This window comes from Cadophora gregata, assembly GCF_030347475.1.
Source record: "Cadophora gregata isolate MNR1 chromosome Unknown scaffold_3, whole genome shotgun sequence".
In the NCBI taxonomy this organism is placed as follows: Eukaryota; Fungi; Ascomycota; class Leotiomycetes; order Helotiales; family Ploettnerulaceae; genus Cadophora; species Cadophora gregata.
The window spans coordinates 2,602,104-2,623,519 of NW_026695926.1; the positions used below are offsets into that span (position 1 = coordinate 2,602,104).

Here is a 21,416-nt window from a genome sequence, read left to right on the forward strand (position 1 = left end):
TGACCTGACCTTCACCTTCATAGAGATGCCACCAGACACACTGGGATCATCGAGGGCCACGGTATTGGAATGACTGGCTTTGCCTGGTTTCACGAGACATCAGGTATCTGACTAAGATAAGCATAATCACGTGAATCTAGCAAGCTTGCTGGCTGGCCAAGTGTGCTCTCTGCCAGGGAGTTCTTCGCTTGTACTGATCGTAAGGTACCTACCTACCTAGGTATACTTACTTCACTTTATCCTCTTGGGCGTGGTACTGGCTACTGTATAATAGCCGAGGAATGGCCTTCTAGAGACAAATGGCGGAAAGGAGACCCAGTCACCCAAACTATTGTCGCCTTGGTCATCCTGTAATTCTGTACAACATCTGGCGATATTTGAACTATTTTACTTGTGCATCCTTCTCTCCAAGGGCTATTCTCCAAGAATGACAACAACTTAAGATAGGTTTAGCGACAATGCGTTGTGTCTCTCCATCGCTTTGCCATTGCGTTCCTTTCGGCCGCCCTACCGAACCCTCCTCTGTTCCAAGGAATCTCAACCTACAACCTATCTCCATCTGGCGGCCAATTTTGAGTACAGACAATAATTCAGTCTGAATTAGTATCTCCCCGTGCTTAAAATCAATAGTTCCGGGTTTCAGAGACAAAGTCAGAACCTGGGCATGACCACTACTCCACCAGCTCCCCGCCATCAACCTGTTGACAATCATGTCTACCCAAACACGAACCCCTGAGTCGCTCCAAACAACCTCGCCAAACGTCACAGTCAACACACCCTCCCAAATATCCAACCACCCCTCACCCATCTCCTCGTCCACATCACAACACCTCATATTCTTCATAACCGGCAATCCCGGACTAATCGGCTACTACAACACCTTTCTTCACAGTCTCCACAATATCCTCAGCACATCTCAGGAAATTCAAGATGTCTATCACGTTCATGGACAATCTCTGGCAGGTTTCATAGATTCAGACACAGAGACACGAACAACGCCGTACAGTTTAGAAGAACAAATCGAAATCACGCTATCAGCTCTCAGATCCCAGCGCATCCCTTCAGGGCCAAAGAAAGACCAGCACTACGACAGCGTAATCTTAATCGGGCATTCAGTCGGGTCGTACATCCTACTGGAACTCATCAAGCGACTGGGTAAATCCTCACCAGTCAAGATCTCAGCTGGTATCTTGCTATTCCCTACCGTCACCCACATCGCCAAGTCTCCAAGCGGGGTCAAAATCAGCACACTATTTCGCATCCCGAATTTTGCAAAGAAGGTGGGAACTATTGCGAAAGGACTTGTCTATCTGGCGCCAGGTGGTGTGTTGAAGTGGCTGGTGGGTCTGGTGGCAAGGATGCCGAGTGAGGCTGCTGAGGTTACTACGAGTTTTTTGAGGAGTAGGATGGGTGTCTGGCAAGCCTTGTGAGTGGTTTTCAGAGTGGTAAAGAGCGACAATACTGATTTGTTCAAGGCACATGGCCAAAGATGAGATGGATTTCATCACTGAAGATACGTGGGACGAGGATATCTGGGGTATCGAGCAGGAAGATCCAGATACGAAGTCCAAACCTCCGAAGCTTATTTTCTATTTTGGGCAAAATGTTTGTGTCATACCCCGCCTCTGTATCTTTCAGTTGCTAACAATCAGAAGGATCACTGGGTTGCAGACCATACTCGTGATGCACTGATTGCTGCCAGAGGACGTGAAGAAGGAGCCCGGCAGAGTTCGAAGCCAATTATGATCATCGATGAGAGTAATATACCACATGGATTTTGTATTCGTAAGTCTCCCCATGCTGTAATTTCTGCGCAGTTCTGATTGGAACAGGGCACAGCGAGACGGTCGCGGAGAAAGTTGGTGTGTGGATCAAGAGAGTGATGGTGGATTTGTGATCAGACTGATATTCGAGAGAGCGATCCATACAAACTTGAGACTTTGTAGAGTACATGTACGAATAGATAAACTATTAGACTGTTCCGGTATGTGTTCTTGATTCCACTCAATACATGGCAGACCACTGTCTGGCTTGTTCTGGATGCTGCCGGGGGCCTTCCAATCAAAAGACTCGTGGCCATTATCATACCACACTCTCTTGAGACCAGAAGCTTGCTTCTCCAATGGTTCCCATCCGGCAGTAATCTCAGGCGAGGGTGATAAGGCTGGGAAGGCGAAACTCGCTTCCGTGTGGCTGCCAAAACAGTTGGCCAAAAAACGCATTAAATGAACCCTCGTCATGTTTTGAAAGATTAGTATGTATGCATATGGAGAAGAAGATCCAAAAATGAATTATTTTCTTTCATTCGTTCCCCTCCCCCTGTGTACGTCACGGATCAGCATTCCCGGCAAGCACCCAACAACTAGCGTTGCACGACCGTCATTACATGATGACTGGAAGTACCGAAGACGGTATGAGATAATCAACATCTCTGGAGCATCTTCTCGCGCGAGTGTATCATGAAGACGCTCCTGCACGCGAGTTTCCTGTGCTTTCGTCTGTTTCCGTACATGAAAGGCACACTCTCTCGCTTCGTGGATTTGTTGGGTGGCTGATGAGAGGCTTCTGGCTGAGCTTTCAAATCGCCCCAAACAGCTTTCTGCTCCAAATGGAGTATAGTAAGAATTGGACGTAATGTGTCATAGTTTAGTTGTTGCTTTAATCGAAGATAGATTTGCTCTCGTTTGTACTTATCGATCAGAAGAAACAACAATTGGAATACAATCATTTGCGCACACTCTTTTGATTAAAAACCTGTCTCAAAAGCCGTTTCAGTGCTACATACGTTGGCCTTAAGCCGTTCGTTCTTATATTTGACTTGCCAGGTTCCTGGAAGACTAAAGTAGTGTCCGGTGGGAAATTTCTCCTGTGTAGGGTCTGTCTGCACCGCAAACCCCAGTATATACTGTTCGAATCACATCTGAGACAGTGGAAGGAGTGTTTAGGTAGATGCTTCTATTCTGTAGTTTGCCTTCGCGTGTGAGCTCTTCAACCAACCGTCCTAAAGAGATCCGCGCGTAGACTACATCTACCAAACTCTATCGAAGTACGCATATCTGTTGATTCTGACCAAAAAAGGCCATCCTTGTTTGCTAGCCTTCTCTAGATACGCCAATGCATCAATAAAAGCACCAATGCGCTGTCTGAAGTAACATTGTTCCATGCAGTGGTATCTTTCCCATAACGCCTCGTGTCAATGAAGTCCTCCAAGAGAGCAGAAAAATTGAATAAGTGAAGGTGCATGAAGAGGAAAAGGAAAGTAAAAACAGAGAGGTTGTGCAGCTCCATTTCGATGCAAAGGCCACCATGCGTGCTCAGTCATTCTTGGAGAATGAAGGAATAGAAGGGAAAACTTTGCAACACCGTCGGGGAGTACACACTCTTTGGCCCCCATTAAACCATTATAGGTGAGCTGCTAGAACTGACCATGAGTCTTGGATGACTTGGAAACTGGGGGTTCTCCCTTAGCAAGACGGTTGCGATTGATCCGAGCCATGAGTTCGTCATCGTCGGTCTTGGTCGCCTTAGGAGTCGAGACGTCTCGGCGAGATTTTGAGCTTGAGAATTGACTATTCATCGCCTGGAACATAGCGGACTAAATTCGTATTGCGTTAGCGCTCGGAACTGAACATCCGCATCAAAAGTCGGGTGAAGTTGTTGCCAATTTTGCTTGGAGCAGACTCTACGGCTGGTGCTATGGCAGGTATAATCTCTGCAGCATCGCCGTTCCCTGTGCCTCCATGCTGTTTCTCAGCCAGAACCTCATGGCTCGTATCGTTTGCAAGGATCAAATTTGGGTCTTGATCTCTGCAGCGTTCTATCAATTCCTGTCTACTTCCAATGATGCTCAAATTTTTGCTACATAAGTAACGCTCGAGCTCATTTAGAGAGAAGGTATCGAACTTTGGTTCTCTGGCCGTGTGATGAAGGTCTGACATTGGCTGTGAAGTTGAAGTCATCAGAGTACTCTGGGAACTTCCAACAGCATGTGCCTCACGTCTGAAAGGAGATGTAGAAGATTGGGAAATGCATACTGATTGTTGAGCAGAGCTAGGTCCACGGCCCAAAAGACTTTGGACAAAGTCATCACCGCTCAATTTGGATTCGATGAGTTGGCAACATGTTGCAGGGTTCTTGCTAAGAACATCCAATACCAAGCGTAGCTGTTGTTCACGGTCATCGCAACGTGCAAATCGCTTATGGATGGCGGCTCTGATGTCGTCGTTCACAGACTTGGCTATCTCGTAAACATCGTCAGAAATTCGCGAGGCACCTGAGGCAGCTGAAGCCATCGGGTCACTGGATTTGTATGCACTGGCGATGATGGGGAAGAGTCTGGTACCGGACTCCTGCGTGGAAGTCAGTTTCAGTTCGTGGTCACTCAGTTCGAAGCTGCTATCACATACAAGTTGTTTTGACTGACTAGATCCACCATTGGAAGTGGCTGTAGGCGTGCTCCGCCCAGTCCTATCCTTGCCAGGTCCAGGAGTAGAAATCATGTTTGCTTGATGGCGAGCCTCTTCGGCCTTTCTGTATGGAGGCGGGGTCTGGGAAAGTGCGCGTGTGTTAGCACCCATGATTGGAGGATTACTCCGGTCATTGCCACCAGAGGCGACAGCTGAATAAGTTCTGGCGCTCGAAGATGGAGTAGTAGGTCCTCGAGGAGCTTTTAATGGTGGACGGATCGGGGTTTCATTGCCGGGTTTTTCATGGCCAGCGGAATGTGGTGCAGACATAGCAGGGGGGGCAGGTCGGTTCACAGACGGATTTACGTGCTGAATGCAAAACTGTGCGGCTGTAGATGGGCCTGATTGTTTCATGGACCGGGCAGAGCGATGTGCCTGAAGCTGTGGCGGCATGGAAGAGTCAACTTGCATCAAAGTCGGGCTCGGACGTCGACGATCAGCAAGTTGCTGGGCTTGCCGCTGGGCCTGCTGAAGTTCGAGTTCCCGACACATCCTATCAACCTCCTTCTGTTCTTCAGGCGTGAGTCGATCTTCATCGTCCATTTCGAAAGTATCGGTCTGAACAATAGAGCGGATTGTGGATCTCTGAGCTTGAGATGCAAGAATTTTGTCTAGAACTTCAGGATCCATTCCTCGAAACTGGGAAAGATCCTTTTGTGGAAGGTCCTTTGGCTCGAAAAGAAAGTCCCCAAATTTCTTCTTCGCATAGGCCAAGGGGCTCTTCTTGTCAACCTAGGTCAAAAGTTAGCTTTTGTTGGTAGCAATCGAAGTGTTGACGTTGGTGGGTCGACAGAGATGCTATCTAAAGGACTCCAAGAAGGGACTACGGATTAGATATTGCATCTTGCACGTACCACTCTAGAAGCAAGCTGAGACTTGAAAACCGTCTTGTTGTGAACATTGTCTTCAAATGTGCCTCCGCAGACAAAGCGGTAGACAAATGTTCGTTTCGACTGCCCAATGCGGCTACGCAACGTGTCAGTATACTATTGTCAAGTACTATTCCAGTATGAAATCTGATAGGAGCGGTATTCTTGTATGTGTTAGGGGTGACTTACAATGCGCGCCCCACAGCCTGCTCCTCTTGGATCGGGTTGTACTTGAAATCGAAGATGACGACCCGGTTAGCGCTCTGTAGATTCAAACCAAGCCCACCGGCAGTTGTCGATATGAGGAAGACGTCGTCATATCCCTTATTGAACTTCTTGATGAGGCGCTGACGCTTTGCCATTGCAGTCTTACCATCAAGCCGAGCTAGTGTGCGACCTTGTCTCTTAAAGAGATTTTCCAGGAAATTCAACGTCGGAATTGAAGAAGAGAATATTAAAGTCTTGTCGCGAGCCTCCTTTGCGGCATCCAAAATCTGACACAGCACTGCGACCTTGTTTGACAAATTTACTTGAGTGAGATCCTCATCTGCAAACAGTCTCGTAACCTCTTCGATGAATGTTGTCGAGAGCCCTGTTTTAGCAAGGGGGACGTCGATCAACTTGGCTGTGAGATCATCGTCAGTCGAATTTTCTGGAGTGGCCTGCTTTGATGGAGCTTCCTTGCCCTCCTTCATCTTGGCATCGAAGCAGTACGGGTGGTTGCAAAGCAAGGAAAGCGTCGCGAGCCAAGACCAAAGTGTAGTCTGTTTAACCTCACCATCTTTGGTGAGCTGGTTATCGCTAACCTTCAGATATTTGACATATAATGAGTAGACCTTGCGCTGAATATCTGTGAGTGGCACAGAAATCACAAACTCTTTCTTCGGTGGCAAGTCGTTTCGCAGGACTGATAAGTCAGCTCTGTTAACCTTAAGTGCGAGTTCCTTGTTTAGAACACCCAGCATCTTCAAGGCTGTTCGACGTTGGAAAGAATCCGAGTCTGCGAATAGACCTTCCTATAATGAGAGAGTTGTCAGTCACTTTACCGTTGGGACACAAAACTTGATAGAGATCGCTGAACTTCGAGAGAATATAATAAGAGATGGGTGACTCTACCTCAATGGGTTCCTTGTACTTGCTACGGAACTCAACAACGCCACCAAGATAACCAGGCTGCACAAATTCAATCATTGAATGATATTCCTCAACGTTGTTGGCGAGAGGAGAACCTGTGAGAGCAATACGGCATCTGGATCGGAAGCCTGAGGCGGCAGAAGCAAGGCCGGATTTGGCATTCTTGAGCTTGTGAGCCTCGTCGGCGATGATTATGTCGGGGCCATTCAGAATCTCATCAAGGACTCGCTTATGTTCCTCCACTGTAAGTGGGGCTTGGCGAGTAGCGGTTGTCTTGTTTTGAACGAGGTTGCGAAGCATCTCGTAGCCAACAATGAGAACTCCACCAGCACTATGCCATTCAGAAATATATTGCAAGCGATTCTTCACAGAAAGAGAACTGCCGATTTTCCAGAATTCACCCAAGGTACTTCCAGGGGTCCAGTAAAGAAGTTCGTCCATCCAATTATCAATCAAACCTGGTGGGCAAAGAACAAGGGTTTTCGGCGTACCTTTCAGACTAGAGGGGATCTGAGAGGAAATTGATGGGTCGGAGGACGAGGCTGCCTCTGAGATTGCAACTAGAAGAGTGATGACTTGCATGGTCTTGCCAAGACCCATGGTGTGGGCTAAGAGACAGCCTTGCATCGAGTGTTCAGTGCCAACTGCAACGATCTGGTTCCACATGAAACGGACGCCATCAACTTGGTGTTCCTTGATGCGATGGCCAATCTCCTCGTTGACATATACATGTCCTTGATCGAGTGTAGCAGCATCATTGATAATGTGTTTAGTCTTTCCTTGCCCAAGAGTGTTACCCGATTCGGCAAGCTTAGCCTTGAGGATGGTCCGACGACGTTCTTGTTCGGCTATACGCTCCGCGTTTCTCTTACGAGCCTCGCGAGCGTTCATGTCCTCAATTACTGGCCTTTTGCGTGTGCTGTGAGGTGACAAGGTTGCAGGAAAGGCCCCGTCATCTTCGTCGGCATCAGTAGAGCCTCTAACGCGTCGACGCTTCGTGGGACCTTCGTCTTCGTCATCGTCGTCGCTCTCGGAAATCTGGCGCTTCTTGAGCTTGAGTCTGTCGAAGTTGCTTGGCAATGAAGGTGATCGAGGTTCAGGAACATATGAGCCATCCAGATACCTTTCCATGCGTGAGCAATGCTTGTAAAAGCCAGGCCACCAACCTTCCGCACCTAGCAAAACTTCGCACAGCACCTCGTGCATCTCTCGTCCCCATTCCACAAACTTGCATTCCATGTACATAGCAAGGACTTGAGCAATTGCAGAGAGTTGGTTGAAGGTAGTAGAGTGCATGTCATCGACCTCCTCGCTGCCTACTTGAAGAGCTCGCACAACTTCGCACATGAGATTCCAAAGCTTCTCTTCATTACAGCTAGCGAATAGTTGAAGAATATGTTGTGGGTCTCGCAGTTTATAGAATATACGGATCAACAGTCGGTGTCTGTCTCCAGCTTTCTCCCAGTGCTCAAAGGGGAACTCCGCAATGGCCATTGGGTTCGTGAACGGTGGCAGCTCCACTGCCTCCGAGTCGCTAGAGATGATAATTGGGCTTGGGCTCGGCTTCCGGTTCAAAAGCCTGACTTTTTGTGCCTTCTGTATAGCAGGTAATCTCTTTTCGGGAGTAATAAGATCGACATCGCACGGTCCTAGAGGTGGTGAGTCGGTCAGATCAATGACCTCTGAAACTCGCTTAGTTGACTGTGATTTTCGAACTGGAGTTCTGGGATCGTCAAGGGATCTGTTCAGGTAATGTTGGCCATTATTTGGGCGATCGCCTTCGACAAGCTCATCATCCGAGTCCTGCATGCCCTCAACCATTTCCTCTTCTCCGCTTCCTTCTGCATCGAAGGCTTCGTCATCAGTAATGAAGCCTTCCATATCATCTTCTAAGTCATCGTCTGTGTCAGCCGCAGCTCTGGAAGCTTTGGTCTTTGGTTTGGACACGCGCTTCGAAAGACGCACAAATGGCACCCCAGGACTGGTCTTCTGCTGGAGTGTATCGATCGTCCATTCCAAAGTTTGGATACCGAACACAGTCAACTCCATGTTTCTGCAGCCTCTAAGAGCTTGAGTCCAGCTAGACCATGCGATACTATCAAATTCGGCCTGTTGATTGGCAAGGCGATTTTGGAGATGTTGGAGATCATTCTGAGCGGCTTTAATTTGGACTCGCTTGGTACGTGTTCTGCGAGAGCCCAACCAGATACCAGCGGCTGTTTTCTCAAGCTTCGGCAATTTCTGCTGCTGCCACTTCTCGATGTAATCGTTAACTGCCTGGTTCCAAATGTTTTTGAGCTGGATAGGATTAAGATGAGTTCCTCTCAATCTTGTACGACGACGACGAATATCACCTCGCTCTCTATCAATCTCTTTCCAGGTGTCTGTATCATAACATCCTTCCTGCCCAGACTCGCCCCACCCAGGCAAGTTCTCATTACTTCCAGTTTCCCAGTGAAGGAGGGAATCGGGGTCTAATTCGGGGCGACGGCCGATTAGTTGCAGGGGATCGTGAGCTACGAAGTCCTCATGGTTCTGGCGTCCCATGAGCTCAGGCCAATCGACCAGCTTCTCGCGTCTAGCACGAACGGTGCCTTCTGGAGAAGTATAATACAGAGTGAAGGAAGGTGTGTTGAGTAAAGTCATGAATCCAATCTTCCCATCGCCTTCATGATAGGTACGAACGGCAGTAAACCGGGTGAAAACCCTGTCATCCTTAACTTCCTCTTCGTCAGGGCCCTCACAAGAGTTCGTTGTCTCAGATGCTACTGCAGGAAGTGTATCTTGCTCAGAGATCATACCAGATACAACATGTGAGTCTCTCGATACAGCCTCTGAATTTTGTGCCACCTGGAATCCTTCATCGGATCCCGGCACAAAAGCCTCCCAGTCAGCATCAATGAATATAGATGAATCGACAACGACTGCGGGAATCTGCTTCCCTTCTGCATCTCGCAAGATATCAACGGCCAGCAAGTCATTCGAGAAGTTTGTTCCAGAGGCTCTTGGTGTTCTGTCCAGATCTTGCTTACTCAATATGTAGTTTCGGATCATCTTGCCAACATACCGGACTTGACCGGGTGGGATGTGGTGTGACTTCACATGACTGAAGTACTTGTCTTCAGGTTCAATAGAATCAACTGGCAGATCGGCACCAAACGGTACCTTGCCGTAGAAGATATCATCTACTGGCAGCTTATTCATTGGGAGATACTTGGCAGCTCGAGCACGACGACGACGGGCATGAGTCGCAGGCTGCGGGATTACAGGCTGCGGAGTAGGGAGGATTTGCGCAAGAACAACTGGGTTTTCTGATGGCTCAGATTCCTCATGATCAGATTGCTCTTGGTGAAGCTGATTAGCTGCCTCGACATCCGATTGATCGCTACCGATATCTTCTTCTGAAACTGCCCACGCAGACTTCGCGTACACTTCGCTGTCAGTTGGTAAGAGTTGAGGAGCGACTCTCTTACGATTGACAGCACTAGAGTCGGGGATATCAAGCCCAAGGATGTCGTCCTCATAGGTAGGAAGGGCGCGATTTCTGTTTGGGTCGATTTCGCCAACATGGGTGAGCATTCCAAGAGCCAATCTCTTGGGTTGCTTCTGGACTAGCGGCTCCGCCTCTGATTGTGAAGACGAGACTTGGGAGTCGCCTTGGGCCGCAGGAATGGTAGCTGCAGCTTCAGGAACCACAGGAGTACTTGGGCTGGGTGGTGTATTGCTAGGATGGTCGTCATCATATTTGGCACTAGAGACTCGGACACCACTTTCCGAGTCGAGAACAGCGTCAGCTTGAGGAGATAACCCATGACTGCGGTCTTCGATAACATGGCTATCTGGCTCAACACTTGATTCAAGATCGACAGTGCTAGGTTCTGGTGATGGAACAAGGTCAATCAAATCCTTAGCAGAGCCAGCATCTTCTTGGGCACCATTTACAAACAGAGGAGCGAAATCGGCCGTAGGGTCTGCACTGCCACTCTTGTGACGCTTTGCAACTGGCTCATCTGATCCTTGTCCACTATTGGCTTCTTCCTCGCCATCATGATGCAGATCACCGTCTGTATTCAGTTCGCCCGTAGCAGCGGACGTATCTTGTGACGAGTCTGTTGCACCAGAATTGACTTTGGAACCAGGAGGAGCGATTTGAGGTACCGATGGGTTAGCCACTGGGTTCGGAGTTACAGCAGCGATTGTAGAGGCAGGAAGACCTGGCTGAGGTCCTGGTTGCGAAAGCGAGTTCCCTAGATTGTTGGAGGCAGGAGCAGGGATTCCATATAAACTTCTGAGCCTCGCAGCTACCTGTTGGAAATCTTGAAGCCAGTTCACCAAGCTGTAAGCAGGAGACGGGTATCGCGACAAATACTCGGGACTGCTCCATTGGAATTGTGTGATAGCGGCGAGAAGCCAGGTCTGCTGGTTGATAACGAAGATCTTGAAAGTATTGGACAGATCTCTCCTTGTGAAGTGTGATGAAATGAGGACCATTCCATCCACACCGTGTTCAAATAGCTTGCGACGAAGTGACTCCGGATTGGGCGATGACAGCGCAGGAGGGTTCCATGATCGATCGTCCGTGGTGAGCTCCTGACAAACTCGGCCCACATCCCAAAACCACGGGTCATCCACGTCATTGGTGGCCATGATAAAAGGTGTTCATGAGGTCAGAGGTGGTACCGAAAGGTGTTTTGGGTCGACCGGTTTCTTCGACCTGTGGTGTAAAAGTTAATCATCATACTCGTAAAATTAGAGCAGGATAGAGCTGGGGAGCGTTGGCGCTCAGGTAGTTGACGAGGCCAAGAGCTGGACTGGTGAAATGGAAAGCGGAGCTAGTGAATTGACTTTGAGGATAGAGCCATGGTATTGGAGGCCTTTGTATGGAGGTGAACACTAGATATGATGGGGCGGAGTCGAGGGAGTTCAGGGTACAGCGGGGTTGAACATAAATGTAGAGTCCACGCTTTCAAGGTGAATGAGCCTGGGAACTTACCAAGACAGCTTGAGAGCGAGTCTCGAGGTCTGAAGCGCTGAAAACCTCATGCAGTTATCCGCAGGATGGCACAGATGCGCTCACTGCCTGTCTTGGGTTGGCAAACCGCAATTGCGCAGGATGTTAGGAAGGTGATCGAGTCAACCATGGGAGCTCAGGCGCATACGCGTAAGTAAATTCGTAAATCGTGAAGGTCGTGAAAGTGGAACTGATCGTGCTCTCACGGAACAGAACGAAGGTGGAGTGCGAAAGGAGAGGAAGGAGCGTGGTGGTTAAGTTTGGAAAAGAGAGTTGAAGTTAACGGAACAGACAAGGCTGCACTTCCATCGCGATCGCGTCCTCCTTATCTTAGCTTATCGGATTACAGTAGCGTCATCACGTGAGCATTTACGGTGTGGATGAGAATTGGCTTGGGAGAATTGACTCGGTGGGCTTGTGTCTTTTTGTGGAGAGAAGCCGAAGCCTCAGCGGGATCTTGCTGCTAGGGGTGGGATGTCGATGTCTTAAAGGCAGCCTCAATTTAGACGTCACGTCACGTCAATCCACAATTACCAATACTTCTCGATCCCGATATTCTCAATTTACGGCATTGCATCTGTGTGAAGGAGTTGATAGAATCTGAGGGACTTTGCAGTGCAGATTGTCAGCCTGAACAAATTTTCAAGATGGCTCCTAGCAGAGCTGCAGATTCTTATCCTCCAAATTTGCAACCATCCGAAGCTGAGCAGCTGGTCACTACTATAAAGGACTGGTCAATAGCCCATGGATTGGCAGTAAGACCGCCGCCAGCTGTCATTCCGGCAGAGGCAGACCCTCACGGAATTTTGGCGACAACTGTCCCTGTTACTCTGTTTCCCAGTCCATTTCCTCGAATATGTTTCGAGCAAGCCAAGTCCATTCAAAAGGCCTACAATAACCTCTATGCATCCATTGCTCAAGATGAGGAGTTTTTAAAGGAAATAGTCCAACAGTAAGTTGTCCTTCAACTCCGTTACGTCACAAATGGCCATGATCCGATTGAGTTTCTTGACAGATCGATCGGTTAACCGAATGTCTCAGGATCATTGCAGTGGACGATTTTATCGCTGAGCTATGGCAAGTACATCTGAAAGTTAGAGAAGAGGGTTATGTTCAGGTAGGTGATATCTCGACTGTGCCGGGCTTTTCGTTGACTTTTGAAAGAATCTCTCTCTCGGCCTCTTCCGGTCTGATTATATGGTTCACCAAAGCACAGCCGAGGAGACGCCGACAATCAAACAAGTTGAATTCAACACCATCGCTTCCTCTTTCGGTGGACTCTCTTCCCAAACATCAAAACTTCATAAGTAAGTATGCTAACATAACCTGCTCCTCAATTACTCAAATTTAAGTTATCAGACTAACGTCTTCCAGGTACCTTGCTGTCAGTGACTATCCTCTGATAGAGAAGCCTCTTCAAACGACAGAGTTGGACCTCCCAAAGAATGAGAGCACCAAATCTCTAGCGTTTGGTCTCCGTTCTGCTTATGACGCTTATACCAAATCCGAGACAATTTATCCATCCTGCATTATTTTCGTTGTTCAAGATCCCGAGCGCAACATCTTCGATCAGCGCCATCTTGAGTACGAACTGCAGCAGCACGAATCACCAATACCCGTGTTCCGGCTCCCCTTTGGAGAGACCCTCTCTCGGACATCTATTGCAGAGACACCGAAACGACAACTTTTGTATCACTTGCCAAGCAATCCATCGAAGGTATTCGAGGTTGCAGTGGTTTACTTCCGCGCCGGATATGGACCAGGAGACTACCCAGATGCATCTGCGTGGAAAGCCCGTCTGCAAATCGAGCGCTCCAATGCGATCAAGTGCCCAACGATCCTCACTCAGCTCGCAGGTGCAAAGAAAGTCCAACAAGTCCTCGCAACACCTACCTCATCCTCCACACCATCAATCCTCGCCCGCTTTATGAAAGCCGACGAATCTTCCATCCAGGGCCTCGAAAACACATTTACGAACATCTTCCCACTCGACGAAACACCTGCCGGTCTTGAAGCTCGCAAACTCGCCATTGATCCGGAAAAATGCAAAGGTTACGTCCTCAAGCCACAGCGTGAGGGAGGAGGAAATAACATCTACCGCACCGCCATCCCACCATTCCTCAAGTCTCTCCCAGAAACACACTGGAAGTCTTTCATCCTCATGGAGATCATCATTCCGCCCCCAGTTCACAACATCATACTTCGCAACGGCGCGCTAGAGCAAGGTGGCGTCATTTGCGAGCTAGGGGTGTATGGTACTTGTCTCTGGAATCAAGTTACAAAGGAAGTCCTGCACAATGAGGAAGCGGGATATCTACTACGAACCAAGGGCGATAAGAGCGAAGAGGGCGGAGTCGCAGCTGGATTCGGAAGTATGGATAGTTGTCGCTTGGTTTGAGTGTGGACTATTGCGATTTGAGGATGCCTTCATTTATTGGCCGAACGCTTTGGTAGCCGATGACTTGTGCCCGATCGCGTATGGTACCCCCCAAAAGTGGCCATTTTATGTGGTAGTTAGCCACAATCATTGCGAGTATTTCAGCTGCCACAAACTCTGAATCCTTCCTGCCTATTAATCAGTGCTGCTGACCTTCCTACGTTGTCTCTTTTGGATAGATTCCGCTCCCAGAAATATATTTCATGTTTGTCATATATGCGCTATTTATTTTCTAAGTGCTGCTATCTATTTACAATTTCCTTGATTGCGCTGTTATTTATTTGCTGTTTGTAATATCAGTTATGTCTTCACATCTTTCTACTTCAAAAGCTCAGTAGCTGCGATCCTAGCCCCAGGCTGCCGCTGCCCGCGCCGCGCGCTCCCATGAATGCTTCGAGATTTTCAAGCGTAGGGTTCTGCTGAACTTTGATGACACGATACAAGGTCCTTTGGGCATAGGTAGCTCTTTCCTCTCGGGATACTAGCCTAGCTCTATTATTCTCGCAAGGTCTGCACATTCACATTCGCGAGTAGACTTCCACGAGTCTCTGCTGCTATTAGATGAAGCCTACGACTAGTGTAGGACCACTTCCCAATTGTGCTGTTCCAAAACTAAGCAGCATGTCAGTAAGTCGATCGCTGCTTGTCGAATCTTTTGCATATCGTACTACCTCCCAGATATTTCCGTGTTGCTGTGGGGAAATGGCAGAACGCAACAAGGTCAGCAGCGAGCTACGCTTTCCTGTCGCCCAAAATGTGCCGTCTATCCCTCCCAATGAGTCGCGTCGCACGGTGACCTGTGCCATATTCTTACACATACAAAGAAGCGAAATTTGCACCTCGACGGCTTAGCAGCACTAGATGTAGGCCATTGGCTCCCAATATAAGAATACTTAAGTCATGGCTCATCAACGCGCTATCTAAGTCTTGTTGCGCATCGTCAGTAGGCCTGGAACTTTCCACGCTCTGCCTTTCCCATCCATTCATCCAGGACGGCGTCATCTTAGCTAGCTGAGCTTGCAGGGGTCCCAACAATCGTCCCAAAGAAGCCGAACCTCCCCAACCTCTCTGTTGCACATCGCCACTAGGGTCTACCATCTTCATGTGCCGACTCTCTAGCTGTTTTAGTAGCAAACTTGAGGTTGTCCAGCCCATGCCTGGAGGGTCGAAGGCCGGTCAGCAGCTGTACCATGAAAGTCAAGCTTCAGCAGGTCTAAAATGCCTTTCTGTTGCATATCGGCAGTAGGCCTAATTACTGGGAAAGGCTTCTTCGTAATTCTATACTTGCAAGCTTGTGGGTGCTCAGACCAACGAGTGGTCAACCTATCAAAGACACAAACCCATGAGGGCCTATAGTACTATTCTTGTCGCATATCGGCAGTAGGCCTAGATACTAGATGGAGGTTTCTGCATACTATTGTAGCTACGAGCTTTCATGTGCTCAGGACATCTAGTGGTCTGTCTGTGAACCAGATGTGAGTGACGAAGTCTTTATTGCATTTCGCTCTAGTGCCTAGAGTGAAAGAAGGGTCTGCAGCTATAGGAAGCAGACCTATTGAGTATTGCTGAGGTCTTTTGGGTGCGATAGAAATCTGAGAGGCTTCTGGCACGCAAAGTCATCCAGCAAGATACCCAATGAGAACTGCAGCGCCAGTGTATCATTCAGGAATGTAGATTTGCCTGTCATGCTGGCACCTTCCGCCCATTTTTTCGGGGTATCTCTAAGATTGCGCTGATGGTCAAAAACTTCGAGTGCCCCGAAGTCGTTACTTCCTCCGGAAGAAGAAGGACTGGGAGGTCACTAGGACCGAGAACATTTAACTCGCTGGAGACATCTCGATCATCCTTTCTACTGTGCCCTCAATAACTCCCCTAAATCTTGTGATTTCAAGTCGCAGGTTAAAGAAAGTTTTCGCAGAAAAGCAATTATAACTTAAGTGCTGCTTAAACCACAACACTGTATTGTTGTGAAATCACGGACTTTGCTTTACTGCCGCCTCTTTCCGTCCCCTTCCATGGTGATGGCATCGTCATCACCAGGTATCGTCGTCGCACGTGATCTACAATCTCTCGGTCTTGAGGCATCTCGCTCGTTTTCCGAAATTGCTTTCGAAAAGAGCCGCCCATAGGCGTGATCACAGCCTAAATCCATCATATCATTCGATAACTGGCTGTTCCTACACTGGAAGTAAACCATGGCTGCCCCGAGTGGCTTGATCCTCAATCCTCTCTGAGAAGATCCTGCAAACTCCTAAGACCAGCTTCTTCGGTCCCAATGTTGATTTTTGGGACCGCAAATATAGTCTTCTTCCATCTCTGGCTCACTTTCATCATTTCTAATTGACGTTGTTTCAACGTTAGTGCACCATGTTGACGTGAAGCCGGCTTCAGTCCGGTTCAAGCCCCACAGATCTCTCGCTTGACCTTCTCATTCTATTTGCAGAATTCTGGACACCCTCGAAGCTAGAGATACAGGGTTGAGTAGGTGTTCTAGCTTTGGGATCCAATAGGGCATGGTTGTGATGAAAACGGTATGTGTATATAAAGCAATTGATGCGTTGCTGTTGGCAAGCTTTCCCAAATTCTCTCGGCTTGTCGTTCAAAGAAAGCACACCGCTTACGACATCAAACCTCCCTCCTGCCGACTATCTCCAGAACTGAGACTGGAGCTGCTATGTCACATCAATGCTGATCAAGTCCTTTGGGTGCTGTCATTGGTCGTTGTTGCTAGTTACAGGCAGGTCAAGTTTCGTTGGGGGGTACAACTTTGGTTCGCATTTGATAGTGGTCTTTAGCGCGCTTTCATGTCACTCTCGCTTGTGGAATTTGACTGCTTTCTAAGAAGTCCCTTATGTATGGACTGTTTTAGTTCCACCATCAACTAGGCTAGTATAGCAGCATTCTATTCAGTTGAAATGTAAATCATGCTGAAAAATCCACGGCCTAAGGGTATGAATCAGCCTAGAATCCAACCGCCGAGCCCGAAGCAGGCAGATTTAGCGCACAATGCCTCTTATGGTACGTTTATTCTTTCTGAACTGGGAATTATGTGCCAGTTGAGATTCCAATGTCCCAAGTATATCAAGTCAACCTAAGCCCTCGAGTTCTCAACTTTCTCTTCACCACACTCAAATTCGTCTCGTCTCATACATATCCATCAATCTTCATACCCTTCACTACATCAAAGCTTCTACTCTTCTTCCCTCACACACCAGCAACATCTATAGTGAAACAAACTCCACTATCTATAACATCCCTCCACCACGCCGGCCGCTACACCATCTCCACCACCACGTCTCTTCGTCTTCCCCACCACAGCCAACTACCGCCTTCACCATGGCGAGGACACTACGCCAAAACCCAAAAAAGTCTGCCAAGGCTTCGCTAAACGCCCACACGGGTGAGAGTTCTAACGGTTCCTCCCAAAGTAATCTCGCAACAGCCCAATTTTCCAGCGAGATCGCTGACCAACCAGCAGTAAAAATCTTACTACAAGAAGTAAAAAAACTCCAACACTACGCCAATGGCTTCCAAACTATACTTCCGGATCCGGTGAAGCACCCACACCTTTCTTATCTATTCGATGACCCTGTTGGGGAGCGATTCGGTGTCTATATTTTACCCGTTCCTCCAGGACTGAGGAGTTGGAACATCGATCGTATGCCAACTGAACAAGATCGGGAGTTTAAGTATAAGAGCGATAAGGACTTGACGTTTCGGCATAGACGTATAAGAGATGGGGTTCCAACATCCGCTGAAGTAGAGGCTAGAGAATGGCATTATATTGTGGGAGAGCCAACGCCTGATCAAGCCGCTGCCAGGGTCGAGTTCGAGAATGCACGGGTCCGACAAGATGCGATGGGCTATCAGCGCAACCTAGAGCCCGATATTTCGAAAATGCGTGTCGATGCCGGTCCCAAGAAAGGAAGCCACCTGGCGAAAGAAACTGCACCAACCGAAGACAGTCAAATTCCTCACCAATCCCAGGCCCTAAAAAGAAGAACTCCATTACCCTCAGGCCGACCTGCTCCTCAGCCATATTATAAAAATGTAAATGGCGAGGATAGATTGACTTTGAAAATAAGAACAAAAATACACGCCCCGGAAGAGAGCTCCGACGCCTTACAGAAGCGGAAGGCAACAGATACTGAGCCCAAGAGAACTACTCCTGATACGAAAGAACCTTACAATTTTAAGAGAAAGGCCGTCGAACAAATGAATGCAAAGGTCGCCAAGAAGCAGAAGATAATGGCAGCCTCGTCATCCTCAATATCTCATCCTTCGTATCCAGCAGCACGCAACAGACATGCTGCGATGACGTCGGTCCAAGCTTTACTTGCCGACACCCCAGGTCAACAAGCGCAGAACGCAGGCGAAATATCAGCATCTGACGAGAGACGAGCCCAATTGCAATCCATGGGCCTCACTACAGAAGAATTCCCAGATAAGATCCAGCTCCCTGGTTTGTGTGCTGAACCTCCAAGGAAAGGCCGAACAGATCAAAAGCCTTCCTGGGCTTGCATTGCTTGGAACCTTCTAGCCAGAGCACCCAATCACAAATTGTCTCTGAATAAAATACGTGATCTGGGAACCACGTGGTTTCCAGAGCTAAAAGAAACAAAATCGCAGACCTTGAGAGCATGTCTATGCAGAAAGGATTGTTTCTACTCCATGGGTGACACCAATTGGCGCCTGAGAGGACAAAATGAGCCTCAACCCCAAAGGAACCCGGGCCCAAAAAGAGGAAAGAAAATCGTTGACCGCCAAGCTGAAGAGGAACTTGACAATCAAGATAACGAATACGATGATGAAGTCGAAGACCAGAAGCCCGATGACAAACAATAAGAATGGCGAACACAAGTAACGTTGATGAGAGGGCTCAGAGACCCCAAACTCTGAAGCATCAATAAGCGTGCCTGACCTGGATCTGATGCTATCGCCCCCTCTTCGCTGAGCGGAGGAATCTTAGCAAGAAACAGTGTAGACACAAAAAAATGACTTGACCTCAGCACTGGCATGCCTATGGAAACAACACTCAACAAGACCGACTTTCAACATACCCGCAGAACAAAAGCAGTCAACAATCATCAGTACTAGCTGATCATGCCAGGCCTCGGCCAAGTCGCCCAAAAAAATCAGAAAACATAAAAAAGTCATCAAAAAAAATGGACCCGCTTCTTTCTTTGTTTCCTATGTACTTGTATTTCATTTCATCATTTGCATGTTGAGTTCAAGGAGCGTGGAAATGGAAGAGCTTACTTATTCTGTACTATGCTTGTTTGTCTTCTTTCTTTGTTTCCTATATCGTTTCACTCAGTAAATTGACCACGTTGGGTCATGTAAAATATAAGAAAAATTGGATGAGAAAGAGCTGGATACGGTGGAGTGATGACCTCTGATTTGGACTTTGTTGGGAGGGAAATTGTTTCTGACCTGTGGTGGGCGAAGGACAATGGTTCAATCAACTATCATTCATAAAAACTTCCTGTGCAATTAACTTGTCGACTGTGAGATGTGATCGTGATGTTTGAGCATGAACGTGGTCGCTCTTGAAATGGATTCTGACTTGAATAGGTATGTTTGGGGTTTTGTTGATAGCGAAGCGAGATTCTGGCTAGGCAACAGCTGTTCTGCATATGAGGTCTTGGCACTGATACTGATGATAACGTTTTGGTAAGAAGTTGTCTTTGGCTACAACACTCGGACTCAGCTGATTATATTCAGCAATTCATCTCATCTCATCATTCTTCTTGAACTCGTAACTGGGCCACTCGAAATACATCTCCAACCTTCCTGCATCTTCTCGCCAAGAACTAGAAGTGGATTAGAAGAAGCCATTTGGTTCTTTTACCATCAATTTTATCAACTTCTGAGGTGAAGTTTTGATTTAAGAATTGAGATTAAGGTTATGAGTGTATAGCCAGTGGGGAGAGCATCGGAGACAGAAGCTCAACAGTCCTTGAAACTACACACAAGGTCGCCGACTTCAATTTGTGCCTCGTCGAATTCCTCATGCACAACATCATCAATACAGGCATTGCTTTGGTGGTCCAGCCGGGAAATGCCAATGGTCCACAAAGACTTGCGTACTTCAAAAAGTAAGAGATCGAAACGTGGCCTGTACACCAGATACTAGAATGATACGTATGCATCACCAAGTTGCGACATGGCAGCAGCCGAGTTGCGGTTGGAACATCTAGAATAAAATCAACAAATGTGAGAGACATGTGCTTTACTCCCCAAAATGGTGTACTCCAGGACTTACGGAGGGCCGCGGCCTTCCGTCACACGATTTTGAGTTGGGGGAAAAGCTGAAATGAGCAGATAGAGCAGCCTTCCTCGAGGCATTCACCTCTAAGCACCTCGAGGCCAGCAAATGAGGATACGGCGAACACAGAGCTTGTACCCACCGTTTCCCGGCCTTGAGTTGACACCATCCTCAGTATAATGCCACTCTATCCAGAACAGGTTCTCCAAGTATCGCACAATCAATAGCAATCGCGGGTGAAGGTTTTACATAGTGAGGAGAGATTCATTGCTTCCAAATGGACAGACTGCAATCATCACCCAGGTCCCCCCCGCCCCCTCCATCCATCAAAACCCTTCATTTCTTACAAGCACAAATCATACATAGTCCAGCCGACCCTATCAGATACACCAACGCCCAATTATTTCTTCCACGTAAAAATCGACAAAGGAAACCAAATGATATGTAATCAGCCGGCCAAGAGGTCATGTAGGCGGAGAACGGGTATTCGAAGAAGTTGGATCTACTGAGCCTGGGCGGGCTTCTTGGGGGAGAGAACATCGAGTTGTCCTGCAGTGTGTTAGGCGTGTGGTCAACAAGGGAACCGGGCAATGAGTCTCGTACTTTGGACAATGTTCAAGGAGCTTTTTGGCTTGCCCTCGGAATCTTCATATTGGCTCATCGAAGCCTCTCCTTCAACGTAGACAAGGGTTCTAAAGGGTTGTATGAATTAGCAAGTTTTTTTGGTAAAATGTAACAAAATCCATGTTCTGCCCAGAGCCGTCCACCTGTGTCACTTTCCAAAATCCGTCCATTTCCACAAATAACATTGCAAGTTTACGTACCCCTTTTCTAAACCTGCAATGAAATCTCTTTGCGGTCCCTCAGGCAAGAAGGCAGTAACGCGGAACCAGTTCGTCTTCTGGTTATCTCCACGTCCACTGTTTGTACCAACAGAGTATCTTAGGATCTCCTTTCCTGTGCTTGTAGGCAGAAGCTCTGGGGTATCAGCAAGTCTGCCGACGATGGTCATCTTCGCAAATGAGGATCTGGTTGCGCTGCTGGAAAAGGTGCGAGACAGAGGAGCAGCGGTGCGCAGGGCGCGGCGGGCGAAAAAGGAAGACATCTTGAACTTTGTGAATAGGACGAGAAAATCTGGGATGGGTAGAAGTTGAGCGGTAAAGGGAAGAAGTGTATTCAGATCGTGGTTGTTTGAGGCGCAATGTGTACTCTGGGGACGCGACTTGCGCGA

General features: G+C 48.0%; 5 protein-coding genes across 6 annotated transcripts; 3 read left to right on the forward strand and 2 right to left on the reverse strand.

Annotated features, from left to right (window-relative positions):
- Positions 1-3: 3 nt before the first annotated feature.
- On the forward strand, positions 4-2,408 carry ONS95_009385 (uncharacterized protein). Its single transcript, XM_058502975.1, has 4 exons — positions 4-1,426; positions 1,476-1,605; positions 1,656-1,785; positions 1,833-2,408. Exons 1-4 carry the CDS (start codon positions 711-713, stop codon positions 1,895-1,897), a joined length of 1,041 nt encoding a protein of 346 aa, XP_058361908.1. The 5' UTR covers positions 4-710; the 3' UTR covers positions 1,898-2,408.
- Positions 2,409-2,615: 207 nt separating this feature from the next.
- Positions 2,616-11,991, reverse strand: ONS95_009386 (uncharacterized protein). Of its 2 annotated transcripts, none has more exons than XM_058502976.1 (6): positions 11,463-11,991; positions 6,452-11,183; positions 5,525-6,351; positions 5,321-5,432; positions 4,407-5,198; positions 2,616-4,349 (listed from the first exon to the last, which is right to left on the reverse strand). In XM_058502976.1, the coding sequence occupies exons 2-6, from the start codon at positions 11,114-11,116 to the stop codon at positions 3,612-3,614; spliced, it is 7,134 nt and encodes a 2,377-aa protein (XP_058361909.1). In that variant the 5' UTR covers positions 11,117-11,183; positions 11,463-11,991; the 3' UTR covers positions 2,616-3,611. The 2 variants fall into 2 exon arrangements, with proteins under 2 accessions (XP_058361909.1, XP_058361910.1); XM_058502977.1 differs by having other exon boundaries at positions 2,616-3,595; positions 4,035-4,349; positions 6,452-11,991.
- ONS95_009387 (uncharacterized protein) lies at positions 11,992-14,781 on the forward strand. Its single transcript, XM_058502978.1, has 3 exons — positions 11,992-12,597; positions 12,645-12,787; positions 12,855-14,781. Exons 2-3 carry the CDS (start codon positions 12,678-12,680, stop codon positions 13,876-13,878), a joined length of 1,134 nt encoding a protein of 377 aa, XP_058361911.1. The 5' UTR covers positions 11,992-12,597; positions 12,645-12,677; the 3' UTR covers positions 13,879-14,781.
- A 2,472-nt stretch (positions 14,782-17,253) lies between these two features.
- ONS95_009388 (uncharacterized protein) lies at positions 17,254-18,762 on the forward strand (the record flags this gene model as incomplete). The annotated part of the gene is made up of 1 exon (XM_058502979.1): positions 17,254-18,762. One exon carries the CDS (start codon positions 17,254-17,256, stop codon positions 18,760-18,762), a length of 1,509 nt encoding a protein of 502 aa, XP_058361912.1.
- A 915-nt stretch (positions 18,763-19,677) lies between these two features.
- Positions 19,678-21,375, reverse strand: ONS95_009389 (uncharacterized protein). The gene is made up of 3 exons (XM_058502980.1): positions 21,010-21,375; positions 20,789-20,877; positions 19,678-20,734 (listed from the first exon to the last, which is right to left on the reverse strand). Exons 1-3 carry the CDS (start codon positions 21,288-21,290, stop codon positions 20,688-20,690), a joined length of 417 nt encoding a protein of 138 aa, XP_058361913.1. The 5' UTR covers positions 21,291-21,375; the 3' UTR covers positions 19,678-20,687.
- Between the last annotated feature and the right edge of the window lie 41 nt (positions 21,376-21,416).